Genomic DNA, 10,424 nt, shown 5'->3' on the forward strand with positions numbered 1-10,424 from the left:
AGTAAAACACTGCACACGTGTACACACTGGAGTTGCCCTGTTCACACCTGACTTTTAAGGCATATGTTTTTCCTAAAGCTACTATTCTACCTGAGTCTGCTTCCTCCCAAGCTAGCCCACCACCAGCAGTGCTTGTCTAAGGGGATGGCCAGAGAGGAAACAGACGGCCGAGGCATCCTGAGGCTGTGACTGCAGCCAATTGTCTCTCCCTGGGGTATTTATAAGCTGCATACTGGCGGGCAGGGGTGGGCAGTTGGCACCATGACCTTGGGAGCTGACTAGAATTCCTGGGAGCCACGTGAGCTGGACTGGCAGGAGCAGCTGCAGCCAATGGGGAGGAGACCAGCACTGGCTGTTCAGATTGAGTTTCACTCCTGTGGCTTGAGATTTTTCTCTTTCTCTCCCTGTCGTGCTTTTGCTCTTTGTTTATGGGACTGGACAGACGAATGCACTGATGGAGCCCTAGCAAGCAAGATGTTTGCCTAGTGGATTTGGGATTCTGCTGGCAGTGCTGAGCAACCACTTCTTGCCATTGCCTACCACAGCTCCAGCCCCCTGACATGGCTGGGCTCTCACGGCTCTGGGCCCTCTGAGCACACAACCCGCCCTCTTCCAGTGGGGCATTTTACGTTGTGCTCTCTTGTAAGCACGTCCTTTTTGCTATCCTTAGAGGTTAGTGTATGAGGTTTTTTAATCCATGGGAGATGGGTCAGGACCAGACAAAGCAACAGATAGAGAAAGGACTCCATCTTTACCAGTCTAATCAGACTGAAAAGGCCCTGCGAGTCTGGATGAGGGTTTTGGAGAAGTCTGCGGATCCTGCTGGCAGGTTTCGGGTCTTGGGTTGCCTCATCACTGCTCATGCAGAGATGGGCAGATACAAAGACATGCTGAAGGTAAGGTGAACTGGAGATGAATGCATGCCATTGTGTCGCACCCGCGATGGAGCGTGGCTGGAGATCAGAACCTGAAGTGGGGGGTATTTTGTGTGTAACAGAAAATACCAGCTATGGAGTGCATGTTCTGGGCTGCTGTGATCACTGCTGTGCTCACCAAGAGCTCCAGCCCACAAGACACACAGAATATGATTTTTCACTGGGTCTGGCTCCTCAGGATTCCTGGGTTATTTAAGTTCTCCAGTTATTCATGGGAAGCTGTCTTGATTATTTCCCACATACAGGCACACCATGTTATCAGGCTTAAGGAACAGGTACGAGAACAGGGCCATTGTCCACTACAAGCTGTTTACAGTGTGTATGTCAGCATAAAAGGAGAAGTCCAAGTGGATTCTGTAGCATAGGTATCCCTCTTGTGGAGACATGTCTGTTATCTTGTTCAGCTTCTGGCTGATATCTAATACAGATGTTATATTGGGGTTTTCTAATTGCAAGTATTTATTTGCCAGGGGGCTGATTAAGAGGGAAAAGAAGATGCTGTTTTGCTGAGGTAATTGAGACAGCCCAGATGTCTCACAATTGAGGTCAGAGAGCAGCTTCCAGTTGTCACGACAGTATAGAAGAAAGAAGGAAGGACATGGGGCTTGATGAAATAGTGATAAAAAGCAACTGAAGTTACATGTCAAGCACACGAGGATAAACAGTTTAATTGAATGAACAAAAAGAAGCTGGTGTGTGGATCTGAGAAGTAAGAGCATGTGTACAGAGAGTAGCAGGCAGCATTTGGGAGGGCAACTCAAGAATCTGTAAGACAAGGCAAGAGAGTGTTGTAATAGTCTTAAGAAGCTATCCCAGCCTGAAATAGGGTATTACTAAAGGGCTTTGATATCCTCATCCTGATGTTTTGGGTTGCCTCTTACTAGACTGGCTATCATTCAGCATTTAGAACAAAATGTGAAAGGGGTGTCTACATCTCAGTGAAAAGTTTTTGGTAGCTCTGTTTGGAATTGGAGTGGGGAGAGGGGCACACCTTACTGGTAAAGGCATGCACATGTCAAAGCCCTATACTGAAACCAAATACTTAGGATGAAGAAGAAAGGAGAGGTATTAATACACTTGGAAAATATTTGAAGAAAAACAATTTTGTTAAGTGGTAGGAAATTAGGTGCTTGCAAAAACAACAGATGACTGGGGAAGAAAGAATTAAAAAAGGGTAAGATGTAGCTACCTGAAGGAAATACTGAAGACTTAATGGGGAAAAAAAAAGGCAAAGGAGTGAGCTTAGTATACCCAAACATAATTCCTTACCTGAGAAGAGAACAGAAAGGGGGATCAGAGTAGGTGAATTTTAGTTCTTCACAGTATTAGGAAGGAAAAATTGCTTCAGTCAAACTGAAGATTTTAAAGAGCAACTGGTCAAAGGATAGAGAAAGGAGAACCTTAGCAATAAGCCATTGAGAGAGGAAATGTCAGGAGAAAAAGGGTCAGAATTAAAGGCATGAAATAAAAAGTGATTTAAGAAGGGTTGTGATGCTCAACCTCTTCTGGAGAGAAAAAATTACTTTGCACCAAGAGAAGAGGCTGTGGCAATACTGAAATACTGAAAAACTTGTGCAAAGTTAAGGGAATGTGGGGAAGAATGAGCTAGTGTGCATCACTGAGTCCACATAGGAGCTTTCCTAAACTGTAATGGAAACTGAGAAGATAATTACAAACCCAACATATACAATTTATAGTGGGTGATGTTTGGGGGTTTTGTTTGGGGTGGGTATTTTTTGTGGGTTTTGTTTTGTTTTGTTGGTTTTGGGGGGGGTTTTGTGTGTGTTTTTTTGTTTGTTTGTTTGTTTTATTTCCAAAGAATGTAAAATGTTCTAGTAGCCTAAATTATTATGTGTAGCCACGATATAAAAAGGAAGTAATTGATTCTTTTGGAATTTGCCATCCATAATCCTAACTGATAATGTCTAATGAAAATTGCTAACTTTTTTTTAACCTTTGCTACCGATACTAATTCAAGCTAGCTTGAATGCTTGTGCTTGCTTCATCACAGAACATAAGAGTTACTGCTTAGAAGAGTTTGCAGCCTGAAAGAGACTTCATTTAAGAGAACAGTATGCAACAAATCCTGGAGGTTCTAGAACCAAGACTGTGAAGATCAAGACTGCAATTTATTAGTAGAAAATTCCTTAAAGAAGTAGCTTACTTTTTTCCATTAACAGAGTATTTTAATAGCTTAGGAATTCTAGAGAAAGTGGAATACATTACAGTGAGTGGAAGAAAACAGAACTCCATTGTGTCAGATATTTCCTGCTTCACCAGCTTCCCTTTAGGGCCATGTAACTGCTGTTTTCCCCTTACAGCCAGGCTAGTTCATCTTCCCTGCCCAGAGACTGTGTGAAGAGAGGGAGAGGTTTCTTCTGAGTCTTTATAGGCCTTTTAAACCACCAGATAACTACTCAGTGCATACAATGCTTCTCCATGTGCTCATGGCCTTGTCTGCCCTGCTCAGAGATGAGCCTCTTTCTCCAGTACAGGGTGCTACTCTGTGGGTGCTCGAGCTGTATTTAAAAAAACTACACACTTTTGTAAACACTATCTTGTCTACTTAAAGTTTGCAGTGGTCCAGATTGACACAGCACGGGAGCTGGAAGACCCAGATTTCCTTACAGAGAGCTACCTAAACCTGGCTCGCAGCAATGAGAAGCTCTGTGAATTCCAGAAAACAATCTCTTACTGTAAGACGTGCCTGAACATGCAGGGTACCACTGTGAGCATGCAGCTGAATGGCCAGGTGAGCCTCAGCATGGGCAATGCCTTCTTGGGCCTCAGCATTTTCCAGAAGGCTTTGGAGTGCTTTGAGAAAGCTTTACGCTACGCACACAACAACGATGACAAGATGCTGGAGTGTCGAGTCTGCTGCAGCCTCGGGAACTTCTACAGCCAGATAAAGGTACAGTAACCTAAGGGACAGGAGGGTGATTGCCCCACAGATTCAGGGAAGCATTGGAAATCACGTGAATTTCAGCCTTTGCCTTTCCTATTGGAAGTGAAGTACTGAGAGAGCATTGTAAGCTAAAATCCCTTTGTAAAATCCACACGGAGCACTCTCCTCCACAGTGAGGATGGGAGGATTAGTGTCATGTTTACACAGCACAGCAGAAGCAGCTGTGAATATGTGTGTTGGAAAGATCAAACTTAGCTTCAAAGAAGATCACATCAGAGACACAGGCTGGCAGCCAAAACTCATGGATTCTCTATTTCTACCACTATTGTAGGCAAATAGCTGCCAGCAAGCAGCAGGTAAAACCAGGCAGGGACTGAGCACAGGGGTGATTTGCCAGCTCTAACTTCTGGTACAAACAGCAAAAAATAGGTTTTACTCACAAAGTCTTGATTTCTTCACTCACAGAAGATCATCACATGAAGTGTGGTGACCAAAAATAAAGAAAATAACACTGTGCTGAATACTTTTCAGGTGTGAAATAAGAAGGGAGAAAGGAAATTTGAGAAGCTGTGGTTTCCTTTCTGCATTGTGGAGAATAAAAAAAAAGAGGACTTTTTCACTTCTGCAGTCTCATATAAGTAACTTGAGAATGGTTTTAGATATTAAGATAAGTTTTACATAATTATTGTAAAATAAGATTTTTTTTCTAACATGCTTTTAATGCAAAAAAAAAAAAGATGTTTATAATGTATTATTACTCATTGTGAATTTGGTGAGGCCAGGAGTCTTAGTTCCTCTTTCCTGCAATGACAGATAATGAGCTTCTTGGAGATCCAAACTCACCGTTTAGAGAAAATGAAGGCTCCATGCAGATGTTACAAGTAGACATGATGTAAGAACAGAGAAAGTTTTCAGCCTTTGCTTATAGAGGAGGGTAAATGGTTCCTGCAGAATAAAGTTAGTGGCATACTACATAAAATTCATTTGCTGGGTCATTGCCCCAGTGTCCTGAACCCAGAGAATAATAAGAATTCAGTACATGGCAATTCCATCTTTCACAATTTGATATCCACCAAAATACTGGACGTGGAAAAGGAGTAGCATGAGTTGAAGATGTATAGAAATCTGGCAACTGTTGCAGTGTTAGTAAATAAAAAATAGCTGGTCTTGTTCCTTCTCTCCTTTTTGCTTTATTTTTCCTGTGACTGCTGTCTGTGCTTGTGTGCCTTACAGGACTACGAGAAAGCCTTGTTTTTCCCATGTAAAGCTGCTGAACTGGTGAATGACTACGGGAAGGGCTGGAGCCTGAAGTACCGTGCCATGAGCCAGTACCACATGGCCGTGGCCTATCGGCAGCTGGGGCGCCTGGCAGATGCCATGGATTGCTGTGAGGTACGGGGCACGGGCAGAGCTGTGGAGGGCTCTGCCAGGGCATCCTGCCTCGCCCCTGGAGCGAGGGAGATACCCTGCCATTCACACTTGACTGCAGATGTCCCTGCTGCCTTCCGGTCTTAGAGCTGTGGTTTCTGTAGCCCAGAGGGCTTCAAAATTTGGGTCTATGAATGGCCCTTGGTTAGGAACATGTGAAAAATATTTTCCTTGCCTTTAAAGATGGTGCCACTTGTTTGGAGCTGAGCTTTCAGTGGCTGGAGTCCAAAGTCCCAGCCTTGCTGTTTTGAACCAGGAACAAGCTGCTCTGCTGACCAAAGGCAATTTCTTGCAGGAGTCCATGAAGATTGCCCTGCAGCATGGTGACCGGCCGCTGCAAGCACTGTGTCTGCTCTGCTTCGCAGATATCCACCGCAGTCGCAGGGACGTGCAGGTACAGCTCCTTCCTGCCAGGAAGGATAAGGGGGAATAGCAAGAGGACATGAAAAGCAGTTCATAGCAAAACATGTGCTTTCCTCCCTGCTTCTGCAGACAGCCTTCCCTCGGTATGATTCTTCCATGAGCATCATGACAGAGATTGGAAACCGCCTGGGCCTGATCCAGGTGCTGCTAGGAGTGACTAAGTGCTGGATGATCCAAAAGGAGCTGGACAAGGTCAGTTACAAACTTGTTTCTACAGAGGTTTGTAGGACAAGCCTAGAGCACAGTCTTGTACTACACTGTGGTGAGGGTACAGTTCAGAAGAGACCTGTACCCCCTTAGTTCTAACAGGTCTGTTGCTTGTAGAGTTCTATTTCTCTGAATGATCTCTCTCGGCCAGGAATTTGTTACTAATGGTAGGAACATGCATTCTGAGTCAGACTGCTAAGTTACAGAATTGCCTCGTTAGTCAATCCTGATGACTTTTTTCTACGCTGAGAAACCAGCACTGGAGGAAGGAAGCCTTATGCTCTGAAATAGATTCCCCTGCCTACTTTTTAGTTCTATGACTAAGCTCGTTGATGTTTAAACAGCTCTACAGCTCCACCATGTGCTTTGCAGGCAAATGTGGCATAAAATTCCTGCAGAAACTTACAGTCTGTAAACTCTGATGTGAAACAGAAGAAAGAGAGCAAGGATTTATTTGGGGATAGACAACCAGTGAATATAGAGCGAGGGGGTGATTAGTTATTTTGAAAATGCACAGACAGTGTGTATGTGTGTTAAAGTCCAGACTGCAGCACGTCGCACGGCAGGAACATTACTGCAGCACTGGCAGGAACATTACTCAGCCACAGAATGAAATGCTCCAAGGTTAGCCCTGAACTAGCTCTGAACAACTGTGCACAGTGCCACATTGAGAGCTGGTTGGGTCTAAATATGATGAAAATTAGCTCTTAAGACTCATATTGAGACACCAAGAATTCTAGCTCAAATGAAGCATCCCAGACAACAGTATGTCCAGTATGTGCCAGAATTGACAATTTCAGGGTGCTGTCAGCATCTGAGTGCCTCCATCAGGGAATCAGTTGGGTGAGACACACTCTGCCATCTCAGTAAGTAAACACAGTGTTTGTTAACAATAGGAGGAGAAACAGTGGACTTGAAAAGTTAGCCCAGTATCAAAAGAACGGGACAGGACACAGCAGGTAGGCCTCTGCAGGAGAGAATATTCAGAGCACTCATCAAACTCTTCCATTCACTGATTCTATCTCGAGCCACTGTCTGATATCAAGCTGGTCTCTCTTGTGAGAACTTGAGGAGGGCTTTGCACAGAATTCTAATCTCACCAAATCCCACAGAAGAAGAAAGTGAGGGAATCTTGTATTCTGTTCCAGGCATTAGAGGGAAGTCTGCCCTGCTGGGTCAGTTGACCAAATGTGACCTCCTTAGATGTAACATCCCTGAATATTCATCCAAGGCCATTCTTCAACTTCGCAGGCCCAGTTTCCATTTCTCATGCTACTCATCCCTCTATCAGTTACTTAATAAAGCAATTTGCTAACTTTCCACTTGCAGATCCCCTGTTTTTGCTCAAGCTTCCTCCATCTTACCAGTCTCTTTGGCCAGTTAGTCCATTTCACTTGTGTGTAATGTAATCAATGCAATTCCAGATCCTCCCAGGCTGCTCACAGCTTGCTTGCCCTCATTCTTGTGCAGTTTCCTATTCTGGTCCAAGACAAAGTGTCCCCATGACTTTTCAACATCTTTTCCTGCACCCCACACATTTCACTTTGATTCTTGGTCACAGTCATTAATTTCAGGAGCTTCCAGTACACATTCATTCTTTCTAAGCACAGTTCTCAGCTATGTTCTCCCTGCTGGCCTTTAGTTCCTGCTTCCCTCTCCTACATTTCCTTATCCTAGGCTGTTGCTGCCACCACAAGTCTAATGGCATCTCCTCTGCATTCACAGCACATTTTTGCATCTCATCTGGTCCTCTCCTCCTACAATAGCAGTAACACCAAATTATAGGGTAGAAATTTTATAATGTTCCTCCTGAAAACTACTTCATCACAAGGGAGACCTCTTCTTCCCCTTGGACAAATAGGAAGCAGATCTCAATAGCTCTGGAAAAGAGACTAATTATCAGGACAGCAAGGAACACTGTGACATCTAGGTGAAAGTAGGGAGTCATTTGGTATGACAGCTGCTATGCTAAATATTTCCATCAGATTTTAAAAATGGATAGCAGAACACTCCTACATCACACCATGTGTAAGTAAGGCAAGGTGGATATACGAACAGCAGGGAAAAAAATGGATGAGTGTGGTGTATTGGTGCTGGTGACCCCTTTCCTCACCTCTGGTACAAGTGAAATTGAAGTTGCCCAACAATTATTGAGCCTGCAAGGTAGGATGGGGACAAGGCTTGCTTTGCTAGTGCTCCATCCCAGCCCCAAATGAGCATGTGGGACTGAGTTTAAATAAGCCTATATTGTCTGCTTGGGGACCAGCCTCTGCCAACACTGACACTGAATGTCTGCAACAGAAATGTAGCTCTTGCATTACTTGTGGTCTTCTAGAAACCAACCTTTTCTCATGGATTAACTTTTGGGAGGGGAGGGAAATCTGCCCTCCCAAAAAAAGCTTTTTTGATTCTCCAGTGTTGCAGGGATGCTTGTTAATCCAAATTTTACTCTGTACTCCTTTACCTATTTTTTAAAACAATTCCCATAGGACATTCATAAAAGCCTGTTTTTCATATATTTGGCTGAGAACTAACAACCAGTGCTCTCAATTCACAGGCTCTGGAAAGCATTGAAAAGGCACAGGAGCTGGCAGAGGGACTAGGGAACAAGGTAGGATCCTACAGCTTCTTTTCAGCATTCTTCATAGTCTTGTGTCAGGCAATATAAGATGTCAAACACTGAAGTATTCAGGCTTGTTGTTGCTCATTAGCATTCCTATTAAGCAGTGAGTGTTTGGGATTTGCTTTGTCATTAAGTGTTTAGTTGTGGGCAGTTGCACAGATAATCCATCAGTGTGCAAGTCTGAAAAGTGAGCAAGGATATGGGATAGGCAAAGGAGAATGGGAAGCAGTGAAAAGGGGGTGTGAAACAGACAGAGAACTAGAGGATTAGAGGTCTTTTCCTGAAAAATATTATTTTCCTGAGCAGCTGCTGAACTGTGTGCTGGCTGGAGGCAAAGGAAAGTGATGTATGTCACAAGCAGCTCAGGGAAACCATGAGTGGAAGAGCTGCTGAGTGTCTCAAACCTGGTGTTGCCTTTTGTGACACAAAGAAGAAGGGTCAATGACAGGAATTGTTGAGGCCTGCTGATGTTTCTCCAGCTGGCTGATGGGGCTATGGCATTCCCACTCCTGTTTCTGGTCTCTGTTCACCCTGTTGTTCACTTGTCTTATGTTTCTGTCCTTCACGTGCAGCTCGGCCTGCTGAAGCTCCACTGCCTGTGTGAAAGGATCTATCGCACGAAGGAGCAGCAGCAAGAATTGCGCGACCATGTAGTGAAGTTCCATGAATGTGTGGAGGAGATGGAGCTGTACTGTGGCATGTGTGGAGAGTCCATTGGGGAGAAGAACAATCAGCTCCAGGCACTACCTTGCTCCCACTTCTTCCACTTGAAGTAATTAGCTGGAAGTACTAAACTTATACTTAGTCATAGGAAAGAGCTGCTTATGCCCACAGCAGTCCTATGCATGCTGTTCCCCAGGTCTGTGTCTCGATCACCTGCTTACCTTTGTCTTGATCCTGCCTTGCAGGATCCCATTGCAGTGACAAGAGTCTCACAGCCTTGGAGGGTGAGATTTAACCATGATATCCATCACACTCCCACTTGTCCTCTAAATAATTATTCACTGATGTCCTCACTTTGTAGGTGGTCAGCCCAGTTCACAAATTCTTATTTGACTCCTCCTGGGGAATCAGTTCTTTGCTCCCAGGGGCAGTTTGGGTTTTTCCCAAGTCCCCTCACTTTCTCCCTTGGCTAGTGGCACACAGAGGTGAAGTTGTTCAGACTGTTATCATGCTACTGTCATGAAGGAAGTTAGCTGTACCATCATTTTATTGTAGAAAAAAACACGAGTGTTAAAAAACACTGAAAACTAATAGGAAATTAAGAATTTAATAACAAAGTTTCACACTGACACCAGAATTAGGATCAAACTACGGGGCAGTGAGAGATGCCCGATGAGCTCTCTGGACCTTTCTCCAGCAGTACAGGAACAAACTTTTGTACAGAAATTTGCCGAAATGCCTCCCTGGAAGGGATGGGAAAGAGATGCAGTCTCTGCCCGCGGCGGGAGGGCCCACGGGGAACAGCTTTGAGGAGAACAATAACCGTGGAGCCGCCCTGGGGGAGCCTCCGGCCGCGGAGACTCCCCCGACCCGACCTCCTCCCGTTGCAGGTGCCTCCAGACCAACGGGACCCGCGGCTGCCCCAACTGCCGCCGCTTGTCGGTGAAGCCCGGCTACGTCTGACCGCCCCGGGCCGGCCGGGGACTGGCGGAGCCGCTCCCGGGCCCCTCGGGCTGGGCCTGGCGGGGCCGTCCTCGGCCTCCCCTGCGCGGGGCCGGCTCGCGGCTCGGCCCCGCTCCCCTCCCCCCGCTGCTGTGTACGGGCACTGGCTGTAATAAAGGCTTTCTCTGGGAGACCGCCCCGTCTGCCTCCAGCGCCGGGCTCCGCGCCCCGCCCCGCCCCGCCATGGCGCCGCCGCCATCACTCAGCAGGTTTGGGGGCGGCACGTGACCCGCCGGCC

General features: G+C 45.7%; 1 protein-coding gene across 1 annotated transcript; it reads left to right on the top strand.

Moving 5' to 3' along the window:
- The first annotated feature begins 359 nt into the window (after nt 1–359).
- RAPSN (receptor associated protein of the synapse) lies at nt 360–10,315 on the top strand. The gene is made up of 8 exons (XM_038138793.1): nt 360–896; nt 3,508–3,846; nt 5,074–5,232; nt 5,564–5,662; nt 5,761–5,883; nt 8,456–8,509; nt 9,094–9,293; nt 10,075–10,315. The coding sequence occupies exons 1-8, from the start codon at nt 681–683 to the stop codon at nt 10,145–10,147; spliced, it is 1,263 nt and encodes a 420-aa protein (XP_037994721.1). The 5' UTR covers nt 360–680; the 3' UTR covers nt 10,148–10,315.
- Nucleotides 10,316–10,424: the final 109 nt, after the last annotated feature.

Source organism: Motacilla alba, chromosome 5 (assembly GCF_015832195.1).
Source record: "Motacilla alba alba isolate MOTALB_02 chromosome 5, Motacilla_alba_V1.0_pri, whole genome shotgun sequence".
NCBI classification, from domain to species: domain Eukaryota; kingdom Metazoa; phylum Chordata; class Aves; order Passeriformes; family Motacillidae; genus Motacilla; species Motacilla alba.

Coding starts and splice junctions, on each gene's coding strand:
- RAPSN (XM_038138793.1), top strand. CDS start 681: ATGAGGTTTTTTAATCCATGGGAGATGGGTCAGGACCAGACAAAGCAA. Junction 8,510..9,093: donor CAGAGGGACTAGGGAACAAG/GTAGGATCCTAC, acceptor CTTCACGTGCAG/CTCGGCCTGCTGAAGCTCCA. Junction 9,294..10,074: donor TCCCACTTCTTCCACTTGAA/GTAATTAGCTGG, acceptor CTCCCGTTGCAG/GTGCCTCCAGACCAACGGGA.